Source organism: Somniosus microcephalus, chromosome 2 (assembly GCF_052327205.1).
Source record: "Somniosus microcephalus isolate GS21.2 chromosome 2, FLI_Smic_1.0, whole genome shotgun sequence".
NCBI lineage: Eukaryota > Metazoa > Chordata > Chondrichthyes > Squaliformes > Somniosidae > Somniosus > Somniosus microcephalus.
The window spans coordinates 344,561,662-344,584,934 of record NC_140988.1 but is presented as its reverse complement, the minus strand read 5'-3'; the positions used below and the strand labels follow the sequence as shown (position 1 = coordinate 344,584,934).

The 23,273-nt window shown below is 44.5% G+C and overlaps 1 protein-coding gene across 3 annotated transcripts in view; it reads right to left on the bottom strand.

Moving 5' to 3' along the window:
* Positions 1-5,576: 5,576 nt before the first annotated feature.
* Positions 5,577-23,273, bottom strand: part of spon2b (spondin 2b, extracellular matrix protein) — a 33,787-nt gene continuing 16,090 nt past the window's right edge. For all 3 annotated transcript variants that reach the window (XM_085975477.1, XM_085975475.1, XM_085975476.1), the window contains exons 5-6: positions 21,085-21,262; positions 5,577-7,208 (exon numbers count right to left, since the gene is read on the bottom strand). In XM_085975477.1, coding sequence (XP_085831603.1) covers positions 7,030-7,208; positions 21,085-21,262 — 357 coding nt within the window. In that variant the 3' untranslated portion in view covers positions 5,577-7,029. The remainder of the gene's footprint in view (positions 7,209-21,084; positions 21,263-23,273) is intronic.

Here is a 23,273-nt window from a genome sequence, read left to right as displayed (position 1 = left end):
TTTCGTGTCATCTGCGAACTTGCTGATCATACCTTTTACATTCTCATCCAAATCATTTATGTAGATCACAAACAGCAAGGGACCCAGCACCGATCCCTGAGGTACCCCACTAGACACAGGCTTCCAGTCACAAAAGCAACCTTCGACCATCACCCTCTGCCTCCTGCCACTCAGCCAGTTTAGGATCCAACGCGCCAAGGCACCCTGGATCCCATGGGCTCTTACCTTCTTGACCAGTCTCCTATGCGGGACTTTGTCAAAAGCTTTACTGAAGTCCATGTAAACCACATCCACAGCATTTCCCTCATCCACACACCTAGTCACCCCCTCGAAAAATTCAATCAGATTTGTCAGACATGATTTACCCTTGACAAAGCCATGCTGACTATCCCCGATTAATCCTTGCCTCTCCAAGTGGAGACTAATTTTGTCCCTCAGAATTTTTTCCAATAATTTCCCTACCACAGATGTTAGGCTCACTGGCCTGTAATTCCCTGGTTTATCCCTGCTACCCTTCTTGAATAATGGTACTACGTTAGCTGTTCTCCAGTCCTCTGGTATATCCCCTGTGGCCAGAGAGGTTCTGAAAATTTGTGTCAGAGCCCCTGCAATCTCCTCCCTTGCCCCACACAACAGTCGGATTGGTCGCCCGCCTCCGTTAAAACCAGAAGAGGTTGGGTTCGAAGTGGGGTTGGGTTCCTGTTTCAGATATTTAGCTTTTTAACCTCCCACCCGAACCAAAATCACGCGTTTTGGGGGGTTAAAATTCCCTCCATAGAGACGAGAAAATTCCTCAAGAGAAACTAATGGGATCGGGGATCTGATTGCATGCACAAAAATGAGCAAAGGAACATTTTAAAAAAGAAGAAAAGCCAGAACTAAACTTTCTATCCAGAACATTTATTTATAACAAGAAGAATATGTAATTGAAACACACTTTTTTTCTTTAATTTGATACAAAAAAGTATAAAAGATGTTAGGTTAAGGCAACTATAGAATTAAATACAACAATGTACAAGCAGTCAACTATATACAAATACATGTTCATTGGAAACCAAGTGGGAAAATGGATAAGAAACTGCAATGCAGTGCCTTTTAGAAGCACAGACTATGACACAAAGACAGGGGATATTAGCAATCTCTAGCGATACGCGTTCTAGTAGTCCTTTCAGTATTAATAAAATGCACAAAAATATTCAAAATTAATGACCAAGTAGAAGTGCAAATCACTTTGTGCATCCCGCTTCATGAAAAAGTGAGAGCAGAACATACCTCGGTTAGTGTTATACATTGTTAAATGGGTTCAACTGGACATAGGAACAGGAGTCAGCCATTCAGCTCCTCGCTCCTGCTCCGCCATTCAATTAGATCATGGTTGATCTGTACCTCAACTCCATTTACCCGCCTTTGTTACATATCCCTGGATACCCTTACCTAACAAAATTCTTTCTATCTCAGTCTTGAACATTTCAATTGACTCAGCATCCAGAACTTGTTGGGGCAGCGAGTTCCAGATTTCACAGAATCACAGAAACCCCACAGTGCAGATAGAGGCCATTTCGGCCCATCGAGCCTGCACCGACACATATCCCACCCGATCCCCGTAACCCCTACACCAACACATATCCCACTCTATCCCCGTAACCCCACGTATTTAATCCCCCTAACACAAAGGGTCAATTTATCATAGCCAATCAACCTAACCCGCACATCTTTGGACTGTGGGAGGAAACCGGAGCACCCGGAGGAAACCCACGCAAACACGGGGAGAATGTGCAAACTCCACACAGACAGTCACCCGAGGCCAGATTCAAACCCGGGTCCCTGATGCTGTGAGGCAACAGTGCTAACCACTATGCCACCGTGCTGCCCTTTCAACTACCCTTTGTGTGAAACCGTGCTTCCTGATTTCACTCCTAAATAGCCTAGCTCTAATTCTGATATTACGCCCCCTCGTTCTGGACCCCTTCCGCCCCAATATTCATGATGAGGCAGGGAGGGGGAGGGAGAGCATGGTTGCGTGGGAGGGAAACCCGGGGATCCAGAGGTGCCGCTGTATTTAATGGCAATACCGCATTATATTTTTTAAATTCCGTTTCCCGGCCGAGTTGACAGGCCGACTGGCTGCCAGGCAGGAAAGCCTGTGGTAGGAGGCCAGAGCCGTGGACCCTTGGGGACGATGCCCAGTAATCAAGAAAGATCGGGGTTGGTGGTGGGTGGGGGTCAGAGCCCAGCAATCGGGTGGGAGGGAGGGAAATATCGGGGGTTGTGAGGGACGGGGTGGGGGGGGGTAGGCTGATCGCAGCAGTGAGGAGAGGCTGCAATTAACAGAAGGTTTGCTTGAGGGGCAGGGGGAGCACTCCTGCTCCTCCTGGCTCACGAGGAGTGCTATACAGAGCACTTACCTTCTGCAGCCGGCTTCTCCCGTCTCCATTTAGCTGGCGGGTTCCCCAAGCAGCCGGCAAATGTTAAATTTAAATCAGGCTCCCAAATGCACTGTGGGAGGCTGGAAGTGTCTCGACTCTCCAAGACGGGACACAGGCTTGCCACGTAACCTGCCGCCATAAACATTTCAATTGACCCAGCATCCACAGCCTTTTGGGGGAGCGAGTTTGAGATTTCCACTACCCTTTATGTGATAAAGCACTTTCTGATTTCATTCCTAAATGCCCTAGCTCGTTTTGGATTTTCCCACCAGAGGAAATAGTTTCCCTGTATCTACCCTATCGAATTCCTTAACCATGGTAAATACCTCTATTGGATCACCCTCTCAACCTTCTAAAAGCAGGGGAATACAAACCAAGTTTATGCAACCTGCCCTCATAATTTAACCCTTTAAGCGCTGGTATCATTCTGGTAAATGTGTGCTGTACCCCTTCCAGGGCCTTGAAGATGGAGGTTACCCTTCCCATAAAAAGAAATAATAGTCAATACACATGATACATACATGTACACATAGCATAGGTAAGGGCATGTTACTGCTTGTTTACCATATATCTAAACTATGCCTCGCTTCAAACCGGACATTATGATTTTGTTGAACAGGAATTTATAAAAGGAGGTAAAATAGCAACATCATCTCCTACATGAAGTAAATGTACTAATTATATATTGTATGTAGATAAAGAACACATGAGCTAGTTTATGAAATAAAGACCAGCCGTGATCATAAAGGTATGATTCACTTGGACTCAAGTGTTTGTGATTTATTCGGCTCACTTATCCTTTCTTCTTCTTAGGCAGTCCCTCGGAACCGATGATGACTTGCTTCCACATTAAAAATGAGTTTGCAGGTGACTGATGAGTTCAATGCAGGACCTACAGTCTCTGTCACAGGTGGGGCAGACGGTGGTTGAAGGGGCGGGTGGGTGGAGTGCTTGGGTTGATGTGCGCTCCTTGCGCTGCCTGCGCTTGGCTTCCGCTTGCTCCTGGCGAAGAGACTCGAGGTGTTCGGCGCCTTCCCGGATGCTTCTCCTCCACTTTGTGCGGTCTTGGGCCAGGGATTCCCAGGTGTCAGTGGGGATGTTACACTTTTTCAAGGAGGCTTTGAGGGTGTCCTTGAAGCGTTTCCTCTGCCCACCTGGGGCTCTCTTGCCATGTCGGAGTTCTGAATAGAGTGCTTGTTTTGGGAGTCTTGTATCGGGCATGCGGACAATGTGACCCGTCCATCGGAGCTGATTGAGCGTGGTCAAAGCTTCGATGCTGGGGATGCTGGCCTGAGCAAAAACACTGACGTTGGTGCACCTATCCTGGCAATGGATTTGCAGGATCTTGCGGAGGCAGTGTTGGTGGTACCTCTCCAGTGTTTTGAAGTGCCTGATGTACATGGTCCATGTCTCTGAGGCATACAGCAGGGCAAGTATCACTGCTGCTCTGTAGACCGTGAGCTTGGTGCTGGGTTTGAGATCCTGGTCTTCAAACACTCTCTTCCTCAGGCGACCGAAGGCTGCACTGGCACACTGAAGGCGGTGTTGGACTTCGTCGTCGACATCTGCCCTTGTTGACAGTAGGCTCCCGAGGTATGGAAAGTGGTCCACGTTGTCCAAGGCCTTGTCGTGGATTTTGATAATCAGGGGGCAGTACTGTGTGGCGGGGGCAGGTTGGTAGAGGACCTTTGTCTTATGGATGTTTAGTGTAAGGCCCATGCTCTCATACGCTTCGGTGAAGGTGTTGATGATGGTTTGGAGTTCGACCTCCGAGTGAGCGCAGACACAAGCGTCGTCTGCATACTGTAATTTGACGACAGAAGATGGGATGACCTTGGATCTGGACTGGAGGCGACGGAGGTCTTTGTGATTTATTCGGCTCATTTATCCTTTGATGGTGCATTACCCATACACCATGGATACTTAGTGTGCATTTGTTATTTAAGAACATAAGAAATAGGAGCAGGAGTAAGCCATACAGCCCCTCAAGCCTACTCTGCCATTCAATAAGATCATGGCTGATCTTTGACCTCAACTCCACTTTTCCACACTGTCTCCATATCCCTTGATTCCCCAAGAGTCCATAAATCTATCTATCTCAGCCTTGAAAATACTAAATGCCTGAGCATCCACAGCCCTCTGGGGTAGAGAATTCCAAAGATTCACAACCCTCTGAGTGAAGAAATTTCTCCTCATCGCAGTCCTAAATGGCCGACCCCTTACCCTGAGACTATGCCCTCGAGTTCTAGACTCTCTAGCCAGGGGAAACAACCTCTTAGCATCTACCCTGTCAATCCCCTTCAGAATCCTATATGTTTCAATGAAATCACCTCTCATTCTTCTCATTTATTTACTTCACAGGTTTGAAAGACCACTAATTTATGAACATAGCAGTCAGCAGTAAATGGCAAGATCTTTTCTCAATGACTTAAATAAATCCCGTTATACTTCACTATGGTGTGATTTCTAATGAATCTGAGGGGCTTTTTTTTTTAAGTGTAAGATTAATGAATATACCTGTTTTTCCCCCTCCAGTTCTCTCTAGTTTTTTAGCACCATGCATCATTAGGGATACGGTAGTGTTGTGGTTATGTTACTGGACTCATAATCCATAATCCTAGATCGGAACATGAGATCAAATCCTACCATGGCAGTTTGAGAAGTTGAATTCAATTAAAAAAGTCTGGAAATAGGGGAAAAAATTGTCATAGCAACCCAACTGGTTCACGAATGTCATTTAGAAAAGTCCTACACCAACATGGTCGACTCTTAATTGCTCTCCGATACTGGCCTAGCAGGCCAGTCATTTGTATCAAACTCAGGACATCTAGGATGGGCAATAAATGCCAACCTCGGCAGTGACATCAACCTGTCGAGAATATGGTTTTTTTTTAAAACTCAGAATCCCAGAGATTGGGGCCCCATGCCTTTACCTATTCCATTCACTGATTGGTCGCTAGTACTGTGTAAATTCAGATTTTCTTTACCTTTTAATGAGGAGTTGCCTGGCCTTCACTTGGTGCTTCCCCACAAAGAGATCGAGCAGAAATTAATAGCTCATAACAATACATTTTCGTAAGGCATTACCTCATATCCTATCCTTTCCATAGCACCACACAACGTGTCACATCAGCATGTTAATCACTGAAATCTGTATATTTTTGAACCTTTATTGGATTCCCCCTGACATAGGAGATGATTGTGGTTTGTTAATTGGTGAATCCCAGAAAATGGCTGGTGGATCAGAGCTTCCATTGGTTTGCGTGGCCTAATGACGCACTGCAGACATATTTCAGCTGTTCATACTTCAAGGATCCATTTCTATTTATCCTAGTATACACATTTTACAAAGGTGGAGCTGGTTGGCATTTTATGCTGCCGATTTTAGCATCTGGTTAACTTTCTCTCTGAAACGGTTTCAAAGCTGAAGCAGTTGAGTAGCCACCCTGTCAATTTCAAGTCCATTTCATGATTTTAAATTGAATCTTTTAACTTGGGTTAATTTAGTGAAAGGGCACAAATGAATCATGTTGGCGACATTTAAAGGGGCAGCGTCTTCACAAGAAAGTATCTAGCCAAACAAAAGAAAACAAGATTTGCCAGACATCATATTCAAATATGTATGCCCAGCAATAAAGACAACATTCAAAGAGGAAAAATCAGACTGAGTTGAAACAGTTCCCCTAATTCAAGCATGATATTGAAATTAAAAAAAAATTTTTGCACTTCTACCTTGAAAGACAGACTGGGTAAAACCATGATGCCATTTCAGTAAGTCAGTGTCAAAATGCACCCTCTTTCTCAGGGGGTAGTTGTGTATGTGGCTAATGTAATTTCTCGGAAAGACTAATCATGACACTGCAATAGAAACTGATATACATTAGTGTACAAGGGTCTTCAAATAGTATATTGTCTCCCTTGAGAACAGTGATTGTGATCTGTTAAAACCCACTCACTCGCCCGGTAAATTTGTGGAACAAGGAAGCTTTTAAATAAGAACACACATGCAAAATACAAATTAGCACCACCAGTTTCAAATCAATTCCCTTCATTATTTTCTTAAAGCTATTAATTAGCTACCGTACATAGCATTGCCAGGTAATTAAATGCAGATTATAAAATGTACATTGCTAACCGCCGTTAATCTTCTTACACACATACCATCACGGATCAAGAACCATCCACACTAGCACCAAAAAGAGAATAACCCGCTCATGTTAAATTGAAATGGTTCACGGTATAAATAATGCAAGACGCTGGGAGTGATCTCCAAGCTGCAGTCTAATCTAAGAGTTTGCTCAAGAGATTACTTTACTGCTGTGTATCCAGGAGTATGGTTTTACACTAATTGCTGTACACTAAGATATTGATGATAAACGAGGCAGAGGGAAGCTTAAGTCTTCATTTAGTAGACATCAAACTGACAGAAAAAGTATTAGCATTTACATGGAATGATGGTCAACCCAGCTGTCATTTAAAACCCTGAATCACTAACAATTGGTCGAATTTATTTGTATTGCCTGGGGATCCATATTTGGTAAGATTCAGCCCTTCAAATCCAACAAAGCATGTCACTATGGTCTATCGCCACTGGGTGTCCCTGTTAGACACAGTTGTGCAGCACGCATGGCTCCTCCTCCTCTAGCTCTGGGCATGGATTACCGCTGTTGGCTGGATTCAGTCGGATGTAGCGAGTGCGGCGCTTAATACCCATATCTGTGCATTTCCCCATGCACAGGCCCCAGGGTGACCACGTGGAAATCTCACAGTCCAGGGGGGTCTCTGTAATGAACAGATCAATCAGTTGCAATTATTCAGTCTACAAAATATTTTGTTGCAAACAACAACAACAACAACATGTATTTATATAGTGCCTTTAACGTAGTAAGGCGCTGTACAGGAGTATTATAGAAACATAGAAATATAGAAGATAGGAGCAGGAGTAGGCCATTCGGCCCCTCAAGCCTGCTCCGCCATTCAATGAGATCATGGCTGATCATCCAAATTCAGTACCCTGTCCCTGCCTTCTCTCCATATCCCTTGATCCCTTTAGACTTAAGAAATATATCTAACTCCTTCTTGAATATATTTAATGAATTGGCCTCTACTGCCTTCTGTGGTAGAGAATTCCACAGGTTCACCACTCTCTGGGTGAAGAAATTCCTCCTCATCTCTGTCCTAAATGGTTTACCCCTTATCCTTAGACTGTGACCCCTGGTTCTGGACTCCCCGACCATCGGGAACATCCTTCCAGCATCTAGTCTGTCTAGTCCTGTTAGAATTTTATAAGTTTCGATGAGATCCCCTCTCATTCTTCTAAACTCCAGCGGGTATAAGCCCAATCGACCCAATCTCTCCTCATACGTCATTCCTGCCATCCCAGGTATCAGCCTGGTGAATCTTCGCTGCACCCCTTCCATGGCAAGAACATCCTTCCTCAGATAAGGCGACCAAAACTGCACACAATACTCAAGATGTGGTCTCACCAAGGCCCTGTACAACTGCAGCAAGACATCCTTGTTCCTGTACTCAAACCCTCTCGCTACGAAGGCCAACATACCATTTGACTTCTTAACCGCCTGCTGCACCTGCATGCTTACTTTCAGCGACTAGTGCACAAGGACACCCAGGTCTCGTTGCACTTCCCCTTCTCCCAATCTATTGCCATTCAGATAAAAATCTGCCTTCCTGTTTTTGACACCAAAGTGGATAACCTCGCATTTATCCACGTTATGTTGCATCTGCCATGCATTTGCCCAATCACCCAACCTGTCCAAATCATACTGGAGTTTCTCGGCATCCTCCTCACAGCACACATGCCCACCCAGCTTTGTGTCGTCTGCAAACTTGGAGATATTACATCTAGTTCCCTCATCCAGATCATTAATATATATTGTGAATAGCTGGGGTTCAAGGACCGATCCCTGCGGTACCCCACTAGTCACTGCCTGCCAGTCGGAAAAAGAGCCGTTTATTCCAACTCTTTGCTTTCTGTCTGCCAACCAGTTCTCTATCCAAGTCAATACCTTGCCCCCAATCCCATGTGCCTTAATTGTACACGCTAATCTCTTATGCGGGACCTTATCGAAAGCCTTTTGAAAATCCAAATACACCACATCCACTGGTTCTCCCTTATCTATTTTACCAGTTACATCCTCAAAAAATTCCAGTGGATTACTCAAGCATGATTTACCTTTTGTAAATCCATGTTGACTTTGTCCGATCCGGTCACTTTTTTCCAAGTGCTCTGCTATTACATCCTTTATAATCGACTCTAGCATTTTCCCCACTACCGATGTCAGGCTTACCGGTCTGTAATTCCCCGTTTTCTCTCTACCACCTTTTTTGAATAGTGGGGTAACATTAGCTACCCTCCAATCCATGGGTACTGTTCCAGAGTCTGTCGAATTTTGGAAGATGACCAGCAATGCATCTACTATTTCCAGGGCCACTTCCTTAAGTACCCTAGGATGTAGATTATCAGGCCCTGGGGATTTATCGGCCCTCAATCCCATCAATTTCCCTAACACCATTTCCCTACAAATACTGATTTCTATCAGTTCCTCCCTTTCATTAGACCCTATGTTCCCCGACATCTTTGGGAGGTTATTTGTGTCCTCCTTTGTGAAGACAGAACCAAAGTATGTATTTAATTGGTCCGCCATTTCTTTGTTCTCCATTATAAATTCCCCTGATTCTGACTGTAAGGGACCTACGCTTGACTTCACCAATCTTTGTCTCTTCACATATCTATAAAAGCTTTTACAGTCAGTTTTTATGTTCCCTGAAAGCTTACTCTCATACTCTATTTTCCCCCTCTTAATTAATCCCTTTGTCCTCCTTTGTTGAATCCTAAACTGCTCCCAGTCCTCAGGCTTATTGCTTTTTCTTGCCAATTTATATGTCCTCTCCTTGGATCTTATGCTATCCCTAATTTCCTTTGTTAGCCACGGTTGAGTCACCTTTTTTGTTTTATTTTTATGCCAAATTGGGATAAACAAATTCTGTAGTTCATCCATGCGATCTCTAAATGTTTGCCATTGCCCATCCACCATCAACCCTTTGAGTGATATTCCCCAATCAATCCTACCCAACTCGCACCTCATACCATCGTAGTCTTCTTTATTTAAATTCAGGACCCTAGTCTCTGAGTCAACTATTTCACTCTCCATCTTAATGAAGAATTCTATCATATTATAATCGCTCTGACCCAAGGGGCCTCGCACAACAAGATTGCTAATTAATCCTTTCTCATTACATAATACCCAGTCTAAGATGGCCTGATCTCTTGTTGGTTCCTCGACATATTGGTCCAGGAAACCATCCCGTATACACTCCAGGAATTCCTCCTCCACAGTATCGTTACTAATTTGGTTAGCCCAATCTATAGGTAGATTAAAGTCACCCATGATAACTGCTGTGCCCTTATTGCACGCTTCGCTAATTTCCCATTTAATGCTATCCCCGTCCTCCACATTACTGTTTGGAGGTCTATATACCACTCCCACTAATGTTTTCTGCCCCATGGTATTTCTCAGTTCTACCCATACAGATTCCACATCATCAGAGCTCATATCCTGCCTTTCAATTGTGTTAATCCCCTCTTTAACCAGCAATGCTACGCCACCTCCTTTTCCTTTTTGCCTATCTTTCCTGAATGTTGAATACCCCTGGATGTTGAGTTCCCAGCCTTGGCCACCCTGGAGACAAAAAATTTGACACCGAGCCACACCGAGGGAAAATAAATCTCAAGGCACATTTTGAAGTAAAATGCAACCAGTTTTGTTTTTAAAATCATAATTATTGGTCAATGAATTGATAAAACTACAAAGACTGTTCTCTGCAGCCATGACAGGGAGTACCGAAGGCTGTGCTGCCTGCCCGGTGCCAGGGATAAGGATATCTCCTCACAGCTGCAGGAGAACTTCAAGTGGGAGGGGGAGGATCCAGTTGTCTTGGTCCACGTAGGAACGAACGACATATGTAGAACTAGGAATGAGGTTCGGCTGAGGGAGTTTGAGGAGCTAATATTCAAATTAAAAAGCAGAACCTCAAAAGGTAATAATCTCTGGATTGTTTGTTAACTGAGTCACGCGCAAATTGGCATAGGGACAAACAGATTAGAGGTTTAAATGCGTGGCTGAAAGAGTGGTATGGGAGGAAGGGGTTTCAGTTCATGGGGCACTGGCACCAGTACTGGGGAAAGAGGGAGCTGTTCCATTGGGACAGGTTCCACTTAAACTAGGCTGGGACCCCAGTGCCCTGGAGAATCAAATGACTAGGGCAGTAGAGAGGGCTTTAAACTAATGAAAGGGAGGGTGGGAGGATTCAGGAACGAGTAAATTTAAAAGCAGCAAGGGAAATGTCAAGGCTCTAGAGCAGAATAGAATTTTGGGTAAAAATAAGCAGAGTGGGTCAGGAAGGGACAGAGAGAGTAACAAAGGTAATAAGGCATCAGTGACTAAGGTGACATCAGGGGAAAATAGAAATCAGTCAAACCTAAAGGTACTATATCTGAATGTGCAAAGCATTTGCAACAAAATAGATGAATTAATAGCGCAGATAGAAATGAATAGGTTTGATCTAACAGCCATTAGGAAGACGTGGTTGCAAAGTGGCCAAGATTGGGAACTAAATATTCCAGGATACTTAACTTTTAGAAGAGATAGGCAAAATGGATAAGGAGGAGGGGTAGCCCTGATAATAAAGGTGGGATAAAGACAGCAGAGAGAAAGGATCTTAGCTCCAAAAATCAATAAGTAGAATCAGTTTGGGTGGAGCTAAGAAACAGAAAACATTGGTGGGAGTTGTTTATAGGCCCCCAAACAGTAATTGTAATGTAGGGCAGAGTATAAATCAGGAAATTAGAGGTGCATGTAACAAGGGTAATACAGTAATTATGGGGGAGTTTAATCTATACATAGACTGGGCAAACCAAATTTGCAGTAATAGTGTGGAGGACGAATTCATGGAATGTATACAAGATAGTTTTCTAGATCAGTATGTTGAGGAACCAACTAGGGAACAGGCTATTTTAGATCTAGTATTGTGCAATGAGAAAGGGTTCATTAATAACCTTGTAGTAAAGGGGCCTTTAGGGAAGAGTGACCATAATGTGATAGAATTTTATATTGAGTTTGAAAGTGATTTAGTAAATCCAAAACTAGGGTCTTAAATCTAAACAAAGCAAACTACATAGGTATGAGGGGTAAGTTGGCTAAGATATATTGGGAAACTACATTAAAAAGGTATGACAGTAGACAAGCAATGGCTAGCATTTAAAGAATTAATACATAATTTACAACAAATATACATTCCTTTAAGGCACAACAACCCCACAGGAAAAATGGTCCAACCGTGGCTAACAAGAGAAGTTAAAGATAATATTAGATCAAAGGAAGAGGCTCATAATGTTGCCAAAAAGAGTAGTAAGCCTGAGGATTGGGTGGATTTTAGAATTCAGCAAAGGGGAACCAAGAAATTGATAAAGAAAGGGAAAATAGAATGAGAGTAAATGAGCGAGAAACATAAAAACAGATTGTAAAAGCTTCTATAGGTATGTCAAAAGGAAAAGATTAGCAAAAGTAAATGTGGGTCCCTTAGTGGCTGATACAGGAGAAATTATAATGGGGAATAAGGAAATGGCAGAGAAATTAAACAAATACTTTGTGTCTGTCTTCACGGAAGAAGATGCAAAAAACTTCCTGGAAATAGTGGAGAACCAAGGGTCTAGCGAGAATGAGGAACTGAAAGAAATTAGTATTAGTAAAAAAACTGGAGAAATGAATGGGACTGAAAGCCAATAAATCCCCTGGACCTGATGGCCTACATCATAGGGTTTTAAAAGAGGTGACTATAGAGATAGTGGATGCATTGGTTGTCATCTTTCAAAATTCCATAGATTCTAGAACGGTTCCCACGGATTGGAAGGTAGCAAATGTAACCCCACTATTTAAGAAAGGAGGGAGAGAGAAAACGGGGAACTACAGACCAGTTAGCCTGACATCAGTAGTAGGGAAAATGCTAGAATCTATTATTAAGGACGTGGTAACAGGGCACTTTGAAAATAATAATAGGATTGGGCAGAGTCAACATGGATTTTTGAAAGGGGAATCATGTTTGACAAATCTGTTAGAGATTGAGTTTTAACTAGCAGAATAGATAAGGGGGAATCAGTGGATGTGGTGTATTTGGATTTTCAGAAGGCATTCGATAAGGTGCCACATGAGGTTATTAAACAAAATTAGGGCTCATGGGATTGAAGGTAATATACTAGCATGGATTGAGGACTGGTTAACAGAGAGAAAACAGAGAGTAGAAATAAACAGGTCATTTTCGGGTTGGCAGGCTGTAATTAGTGGGGTACCGCAAGGATCAGTTAGCTTCAGCTATTCTCAGTCTGGTGAACCTTCGTTGCACTCCCTCTATGGCAAGTATATCCTTCCTTAGGTAAGGAGACCAAAACTATACCCAATACTCCAGATGGGGTCTCACCAGGGCCCTATATCATTGCAGTAAGACGTCTTTACTCTTAGTCCCCTCATCCAAATCATTTGGATTTCAGTATAAATGTAATATATCCAAGTTTGCTGATGATACAAAGATAGTTGGGAATGTAAGTTGTGAGGAGGATGTAAAGAGGCTTCAAGGGGATATAGACAGGCTAAGTGAGCCGGCAAGAACATGGCAAATGGAATATAATGTTGAGAAATGGGAAGTTATCCACTTTGGTAGGAAAAATAGAAAAGCAGAGTATTTTTTAAATGGTGAGAGAGTGGGAAATGTTGTTCAGAGGGACCTGGGTGTCCTTGTACATGAATCACTGAAAGTTAACATGCAGGTACAGCAAGCAATTAGGAAAGCAAATGGTATGTTGGCCTTTATTACAAGAGGATTTGAGTATAAGAGTAAAGACGTCTTACTGCAATGATATAGGGCCCTGGTGAGACCCCATCTGGAGTATTGGGTATAGTTTTGGTCTCCTTACCTAAGGAAGGATATACTTGCCATAGAGGGAGTGCAACGAAGGTTCACCAGGCTGATTCGTGGGATGGGGGGATTGTCCTATGAGGAGAGATTGAGTAGACTAGGCCTATATTCTCTAGAGTTTAGAAGAATGAGAGGTGATCTCATTGAAACATACAAAATTCTTACAGGGCTTGACAGGGTAGATGCAGGGAGGATGTTTCCCCTGACTGGGGAGTCTAGAACCAGGGGTCACAGTCTCAAAATAAGGGGTCGGCCATTTAGGACTGAGATGAGGAGAAATTTCTTCACTCAGAGGGTGGTGAATCTTTGGAATTCTCTACCCGAGGGCTGTGGAGGCTCAGTCGTTGAGTATGTTCAAGACAGAGATTGATAGATTTTTGGATATTAAGGGAATCAAGGGACATGGGGATAGTGCAGGAAGGTAGAGTTGAGGTAGAAGATGAGCCATGATCTTACTGAATGGTGGAGCAGGCTCGAGGGGCCAAATGGCCTACTCCTGCTCCTATTTCTTATGTTACTCCTTGTCAAAAATTGTCGAGAATTATGAATTGCTTTGAAGTGTTGTGTAGGCAAACGTGGCAGCCATTTTGCACACAGCCCAAAGCCATGGACAAGAGATAAATGTCAAGTTAATCTGCTTTTGGCGATGTTGGCTGGGGTAGCAATGTTGGCCAGGCCACCAGGAGAACCCACTGATCTTTTATGAATGCCATACCATAGGATCTTTAACGTCCACCTGAACAATTGGATAAAAGGAGATGGAGCCTTGGGTTAACGTCTCATCCTTAAGACCAGCACCTCTGACAATGCAGCACTCCCGTCGGCGCTGGAATGTCAGCCGAGACTATGCACTCAAGTTAATCTATATTTTTCTTGTACCTTTATTTATGTAATGTAGGAGTTTTATTTAGTCAGGTTGGTTTACGTTTAGTTGGGGGCAGGGAAACTTTATCAGGACTGTTGTTTACTTCCCAGCAGCTGTGAAAGTGCAGTTATCAATGGTCTGGGAGTAAGCCACCTATTCTACCATCTGGACCACAAGGCCTAGGAGGAACAAAAAAAATACGCACTGGAAAGGGTGCTAACATACCCTCTTGAGTTATAATTCTGTCATGATAAATCTTAATGCATCTCCACCACTGTCCAGCTGGGTGGGACTGCACTTGCCTGGTTCCATTCTTATCTATCTAATCATAGCCAGAGAATCACCTGCAACAGCTTTTCTTCCCACTCCCGCATCATCACCTCTGGTGTCCCCCAAGGATCTATCCTTGGCCCCCTCCTATTTCTCCTCTACATGTTGCCCCTTGGCGACATCATCCAAAAACACAGCGTCAGTTTCCACATGTACACTGATGACACCCAGCTCTACCTCACCACCAATTCTCTCCACCCATCCACAGTTTTGTCAGACTGCTTGTCCGACATCCAGTTCTGGATGAGCAGAAATTTTCTCCAATTATATATTGGGAAGACCGAAGCCATTGTTTTTGGTCCCTGCCACAAACTCTGTTCCCTAGCCACTGACTCCATCCCTCTCCCTAACATCTGTTCGCAACCTTGATGTTATATTTGACCCTGAAATGAGCTTCTGACCAAATATCCATGGCATAACTAAAACCGCCTATTTCCACCTCTGTAACATCGCCCGTTTCCGCCCTTGCCTCAGCTCATCTGCTGCCGAAACCCTCATCCATGCCTTTGTTACCTCTAGACTTGACTATTCCAACGCACTCCTGGCTGGCCTCCCATATTCCACCCTACATACACGTGAGGTCATCCAAAACTCGGTTGCCCATGTCCTAACTCGCACCAAATCCTGTTCACCCATCAGCCCTGGCCTCGCCCCTCCCTATCTTTGTAATCACCTCCATCCCCAGAACCCCGAGATATCTGCGCTCCTCTAATTCTGCCCTCTTGAGCATTTAAAGTAATGCATTGTATGCGAAGTGCTACGGGACATTTCTGAGACATGATAAGGTGGCATATAAATGCAAGATTTTTCTTTACTGCTTTATTATCTTCCTTCTGCAGTCGCACACAGCACCAAGCCTTAACTTGCCTCCGGCTGAAGTTACAAGCTGCTGCTTCAAGCATGAAAGTTTCATTTGTGACCTCTTCAAACAAAAAGCAACCACTTTTACTTTGTCAATCTTTTGCATATTTCTGTTGCTAACAGCAAGTATTCATGTCATTGTGCAATTAGTTTGGAGCCGGTGTTGAGTCTGGCTGTGTGAAGGAGCTAACCTATACTGAAGAGATCGCAAAGTCTCTGAAGAATGGACTCAGTCGGGAATATTTTGTGGACTTTATGGGATTTTTCTGAGGGTATTTTCCCTGTTATGGGATCGCCCTTTGCAGATACGTGAAAGACTGGTTTGTTAAAACTCCAGAGAATGCATGGCAGTTGGCTGTGACAAAAGGACTGTCCGTCATCCAGTATGTATGAGTTCACCCGACAGATCTGGAAAAAGGAAGGGGGCCATTGAACTTGATTAGAAAAGCCACTCTAATATGCAAAGCACTTCTCACTTCCATCTCAGAAGAGAAGCAGAACAATGGACCCACTGGCCTCAGCCAGCTGAAGGGGAGCCAGTTTTTCCCAACACAAAGACCAAAGATATGTCCCAGACTTAGGGCCATTAATCCAATTACGGAATACGCATGGGTCAGATGATGACTCATCACTGATTAAGCACCGGAGTGCTCAGAAGCAAATGGATTTTAAAGATTAATGGGAAAAGGGGCAGGCAGACTACTATAAAGATAGATTCTTTTCCACCATTCCCTCTCTCTCTCGCTCCCTGCTCCGACAAAATCGAACTAACAAGAAGTACCAGAGAAGCTAACGAGCAGAGCGATCGAAACCGACCGCGAGTGGGGGTAAGCATAGTCTCTCAGAAGAGGAGCTTTTGGGCTAATTCCAAGGGTGGGAGCTTCGTTTGGTTCAGCCAGGCAAAGGGGTTTATGCGACTGGGTAATTTGTTGATAGGGGTGGAATTAGAGTCCACCATAGCAACAAGGGAATTACTGCTTGTTATAGTCCCCGGTTTTGTACTGTATGTATGTTGTTTGTAACCTGGATTTTATTTTCCACAGAGATAGTGATTTTGTTTAGTAGTGCATGTTTTAGCCAGTGTATGTTAGACCAAATAAATATAAGTTTGATTTTTCACCGAAGCATTCCTGTCCGTGACTTATTTCATTTACACTCTGAATAATAATTCCCGGGTATAGAACTTTCATAAGGCGGGGGCGATTCGAACCGTCCGTCTAGCAATTGGGCTAGGATCAAAAACCGCTTACAATACATAGTCGAAGCGAACAGCCTGCCTCTTCATGTTTCTTTCTACTCATTCTTGAGATACTGGCGTTGCTAGCAAGACAGGCTTTTATTGCCTATTTCTAGTTGGCCAGTGAAGGTGGCGGTGGGCCAACTGAGCGGCTTGCTAGGCCACTTCTGAGGGCAGTTAACATTCAACCACGTTGGTGTGGGACTGGAGTCACATATAGGCCAAACTGGGTAAGGACAGCAGGTTTCATTCCCTGTAGGTCCTTGTCCTCTCTTCCTCCAACAATCCATCAGCTTTTAAAACGGAAACTTATGGGGCGATTTCAATTTTACCTGAGCAGATGGGCAATTCCAATCGGCCCGAAGACCTGTCTGTTGATGTATCGCTCTGTTCCCACTGACTTCTATTTCAGTCTGACCTTCTGATCAGAAGGCAACGATGCCCTACTGAAACCAGTAGGGTCCTTCTTTAAATATGCAGACTGGGATCTGATGACGTCTTCAGACCCGATTGCAATTTTAACTGGTGGCCTGAGCGGGAAAGGCATTGTGGCTTTCCCACCAGGTTAAGCTAGAGGGCAGAGGCGCCAGAAGAGCCCCAATAGCAAACATTTTTTTTAACTTTTCTTTTGGGGCCAGGAGGAGCAGGCGTGCTCATACAGGTCTTACAAGGAAAGTTTAGGTCTTGCTTGCCCTGGGCTTCACCACCCGCCAACCCCCCTCCCCCCACCAAACTACTCTCCTTCCCGATCACAAGATCTTCCTGAAACCCTCTCCCCATGACCTCACTGAATGCCAGCGTCCGCTCCTCAGGTCCCAGCGGCAATCTCCCATCGCTCGAAATTGCATTCCCGTCAACATCCGGGCAACTTACTGGGGGCCTTCAAATGAGGCCCGAGAGTTAAAAGTTCCCTAGCCTCATGCTGCTGGGGCCAGGGGAGTTTGGCGCTTGCCGCGCCTACTCACCACCCCCCCACCAACCCACCATTTGTCCAATTCATGCCCAGAGTTAAAATTGGGGTTATCGTGTATAATAATTGCTTAATTTATCTTGTTGTCTTTCTTAGGCACTAGGGTTTATTTCTAGAGGGATAGAATTGAAAAGTAGTGAAGTTATGCTAAACTTGTATCGAACCTTGGTTAGACCACACTTAGGGTACTGCGTACAGTTCTGGTCGCCATATTATAGAAACGTAGAAACATAGAAGATAGGAGCAGGAGTAGGCCATTCGGCCCCTCGAGCCTGCTCCGCCATTCAATGCGATCATGGCTGATCATCCAAATTCAGTACCCGGTCCCTGCTTTCTCCCCATACCCCTTGATCCCTTTAGCCTTAAGAAATATATCCAACTCCTTCTTGAATATATTTAATGTATTGGCCTCTACTGCCTTCTGTGGTAGAGAATTCCACAGGTTCACCACTCTCTGGGTGAAGAAATTCCTCCTCATTTCTGTCCTAAATGGCCTACCCCTTATCCTTAGACTGTGACCCCTGGTTCTGGACTCCCCGACCATCGGGAACATCCTTCCTGCATCTAGTCTGTCCAGTCCTGTCAGAATTTTATAAGTTTCAATGAGATCTCCTCACATTCTTCTAAACTCCAGTGAGTACAAGCCCAATCGACCCAATCTCTCCTCATACGTCATTCCTGCCATCCCAGGTATCAGCCTGGTGAATCTTCGCTGAACTCCTTCCATGGCAAGAACATCCTTCCTCAGATAAGGCGACCAGAACTGCACACAATACTCAAGATGTGGTCTCACCAAGGCCCTGTTCAACTGCAGCAAGACATCCTTGTTCCTGTACTCAGACCCTCTCGCTACGAAGGCCAACATACCATTTGCCTTCTTAACCGCCTGCTGCACCTGCATGCTTACCTTCAGCGACTGGTGCACAAGGACACCCAGGTCTCGTTGCACTTCCCCTTCTCCCAATCTATTGCCATTCAGATAATAATCTGCCTTCCTGTTTTTGCCACCAAAGTGGATAACCTCGCATTTATCCACATTATATTGCATCTGCCATGCTTTTGCCCAATCACCCAACCTGTCCAAATTATCCTGGAGTTTCTCGGCATCCTCCTCACAGAACACACGCCCACCCAGCTTTGTGTTGTCTGCAAATTTGGAGATATTACATCTAGTTCCCTTATCTACATCATTAATATATATTGTGAATAGCTGGGGCCCAAGGACCGATCCCTGCGGTACCCCACTAGTCACTGCTTGCCACTTGGAAAAAGACACGTTTATTCCAACTCTTTGCTTTCTGTCTGCCGACCAGTTCTCTATCCAAGTCAATACCTTGCCCCCCAATCCCATGTGCCTTAACTTTACACGCTAATCTCTTATGCGGGACCTTATCAAAAGCCTTCTGAAAGTCCAAATACACCACATCCACTGGTTCTCCCTTATCTATTTTACCAGTTACATCCTCAAAAAATTCCAGTAGATTAGTCAAGCATGATTTACCTTTTGTAAGTCCATGTTGACTTTGTCCGATCCTGTCACTGTTTTCCAAGTGCTCTGCTATTACATCTTTTATAATGGACTCTAGCATTTTCCCCAATACCGATGTCAGGCTTACTGGTCTGTAATTCCCCGTTTTCTCTCTACCACCTTTATGAATAGTGGGGTAACATTAGCTACCCTCCAATCTATGGGTACTGTTCCAGAGTCTGTCGAATGCTGGAAGATGATCAGCAAAGCATCAACTATTTCTAGGGCCACTTCCTTAAGTACCCTAGGATGTAGATTATCAGACCCTGGGGATTTATCAGCCTTCAATCCCATCAATTTCCCGAACACCATTTCCCTACAAATACTGATTTCTTTCAGTTCCTCCATATAAAAAGTATATAGAGGCACTGGAGAGGGTGCAGAGAAGGTTTACAAGGATGATACCAGAAATGCGAGGGTATACATATCAGGAAAGGATGAACAGGCTGGGTCTCTTTTCGCTTGAAAAAAGGCTGAGGGGTGACCTAATTGAGGTCTTTCAAATTATGAAAGGTTTTGATAGAGAATGTTTCCACTTGTGGGGAAGAGCAAAACTAGAGGCCATCAATATAAGATAGTCACCAAGAAATCCAATAGGGAATTCAGAAGAAACTTCTTTACCCAGAGAGTGGTGAGACTGTGGAACTCGCTACCACAGGGAGTGGTTGAAGCGAATAGTATAGATGCATTTAAGGGGAGGCTAAATAAGCATATGAGGGAGAAGGGAATAGAGGGTTATGTTGATAGAGTTAAATGAGGAAGGACAAGGGAGTATAAAAGCCAGCATGGACTGGTTGGGCCGAATGGCCTGTTTCTGTGCTCTATATCCTATGTAAATCTTAATAAAAATATTATTTAGTTTAGACAGTGAGCGAGAACTTGACAATTACAAATTGTGAGCCTTGAATATGATTAGAGGGTTGAAGATTTCCCTCCCGCACACAGTGTATGTGCAACAGATTGCAATTAATTAATTCTGCATCAATTGACATTTTTAAAGAGATAATTTGATCAATCAGTACCTGTTTGGAAAGGGAATTGAGAGTTAAGATATTAATCAGTCTGTTTAATTTACGAGAGTGGGGAGAAAAAGCCCATAATTGAGACAGTCAAGCATGGAGTGCAGAAACAGCAGTCCTTGATGGGTTAGATGGTCTTTCCTCCTTCCAAGTTTTCTTATATTGACTAACTCCTTTTAAAATCTATTATATTGGAGTACAGTGCCTTCTTTGTCTTTATTAGGACTATTTTGTATGTAATGAATCCTGTAAATCTGTGGAATTCTCGGCCCCAGAGAGCCGTGGAGGCTGGGTAATTAAATACATTTAAGGTGGAGAGAGACAGATATTTTACAAGATAAGGGAGTGAAGGGTTATGGGGAGTGGGCAGGGAAGTGGCTTTAAGCCCAAGATCAGCCATGATCTTATTGAATGGTGGAGCAGGCTCGAGGGGCCAAGTGGCCTATTCCTGCTCTTATTTCTTATGGTCTTAAAAAAAGGGAAGTGGATAAATATCTGGCTAAAACTGGAATTTAAAACGATAAGGATTAGTGTACCTATGGAGTTTTTAAAAAGGAGCTGGATAAATATCTGCTTGACCTGAAATTTAAAACTATAATGATTGATCTAATCAGCCAAAGCTACACCATAGAATGGTACAGCACAGAAGGAGGCCATTCGGCCCATTGAGCCTGTGCCAGCTCTTTGAAAGAGCTCTCCAATTAGTCCCATTCTAGGTTTGCATTCCTGCTGGAAACATGGAAATGTGAAATGTACTCAACCAGTATTGAATAATGTAGACAAAAGCAAAATACCGTATTGTAAATCTACTGTAATGTAGATTTTAGTGGGAAATAATCAAGAGTGTTCTACATCTCACCTGACACAGAGTCATCTATCTCATTGCCCATGGGAATGAGGTTGGACTGAGCTGTAGAAATCCCAATTAACTGGCTGTCCTTCAGCTTTGTCAGGGTCACTCTGGCGATCGGAGGAAGTTGTTTCAGTCTGGGATAGAAGAAAGAGTTTGCGGGATGGTTTGGTGAGCTCGACGTTATCTAAATGGAAGCACATTCAACAGATAAGTGTCAGGTTAGTGGCAATTTTACATCCATCTCTGAATCATGAAAATGTTGATTTAAATTAGATGATAAATGTGTTATGAGTTAGTGTTAATGTATGGGTTAGTGTTAATGTATAAGACAATTTTACCAAAGTCACAGATCTAGTAATGTCAAATTAACAGCTAACTGACAAAAGAAATACAGTTTATGTGTAAAGATGAAGTATAAAGAAATAGAGGATGTGTTGGGTAATTATAATATAGTGGGTCACAAAATGTTAATATAGAGCTGAAGTGACCTATATGGTCTTGAAAGTTAGTATCTACATTCATTACATACAAAATAGCCCTAAAAAAGACAAAGAAGGCACTGTACTCCAATATAATAGAAATATACAATGTGAATTTGTAAACAAAATATAAATAAGACTGGTATTACTTTGGTCAAAATTTATCCCCTCATCTCCTGGGTTGCACTGACCTGTGATGGGGTACAGTGCTACAGGTACCCACTGCTCCTCATCTCCTAGAGGCACTGACCTGTGATGGGGTACAGGGCCACAGGTACCCACTGCTCCTCATCTCCTGGGTTGCACTGACCTGTGATGGGGTACAGTGCCACAGGTACCCACTGCTCCTCATCTCCTGGGTTGCACTGACCTGTGATGGGGTACAGTGCTACAGGTACCCACTGCTCCTCATCCCCTGGGTTGCACTGGCCTGTGATGGGGTACAGTGCTACAGGTACCCACTGCTCCTCATCTCCTGGGTTGCACTGACCTGTGATGGGGTACAGTGCTACAGGTAACCACTACTCCTCATCTCCGAGAGGCACTGACCTGTGATGGGGTACAGTGCCACAGGTACCCACTGCTCCTCATCTCCTGGGTTGCACTGACCTGTGATGGGGTACAGTGCCGCAGGTACCCACTACTCCTCATCTCCGAGAGGCACTGACCTGTGATGGGGTACAGTGCCACAGGTACCCACTGCTCCTCATCTCCTAGAGGCACTGACCTGTGATGGGGTACAATGCCACAGGTAGCCACTGCTCCTCATCTCCTCGGTTGCACTGACCTGTGATGGGGTACAGTGCCACAAGTATCCACTGCTCCTCATCTCCTAGAGACACTGACCTGTGATGGGGTACAGTGCCACAGGTACCCACTGCTCCTCATCTCCTAGAGGCACTGACCTGTGATGGGGTACAGTGCCACAGGTACCCACTGCTCCTCATCTCCTGGGTTGCACTGACCTGTGATGGGGTACAGTGCCACAGGTACCCACTGCTCCTCATCTCCTAGAGGCACTGACCTGCGATGGGGTACAGTGCCACAGGTACCCACTGCTCCTCATCTCCTAGAGGCACTGACCTGTGATGGGGTACAGTGCCACAGGTACCCACTGCTCCTCATCTCCTGGGTTGCACTGGCCTGTGATGGGGTACAGTGCCACAGGTACCCACTGCTCCTCATCTCCTAGAGGCACTGACCTGTGATAGGGTACAGTGCCGCAGGTACCCACTGCTCCTCATCTCCTAGAGGCACTGACCTGTGATGGGGTACAGTGCCACAGGTACCCACTGCTCCTCATCTCCTGGGTTGCACTGACCTGTGATGGGGTACAGTGCCGCAGGTACCCACTGCACCTCATCTCCTAGAGGCACTGACCTGTGATGGGGTACAGTGCCACAGGTACCCACTGCTCCTCATCTCCTGGCTTGCACTGACCTGTGATGGGGTACAGTGCTACAGGTACCCACTGCTCCTCATCTCCTAGAGGCACTGACCTGTGATAGGGTACAGTGCCACAGGTACCCACTGCTCCTCATCTCCTAGAGGCACTGACCTGTGATGGGGTACAGTGCCACAGGTACCCACTGCTCCTCATCTCCTAGATGCACTAACCTGTGATGGGGTACAGTGCCACAGGTACCCACTGCTCCTCATCTCCTAGAGGCACTGACCTGTGATAGGGTACAGTGCCACAGGTACCCACTGCTCCTC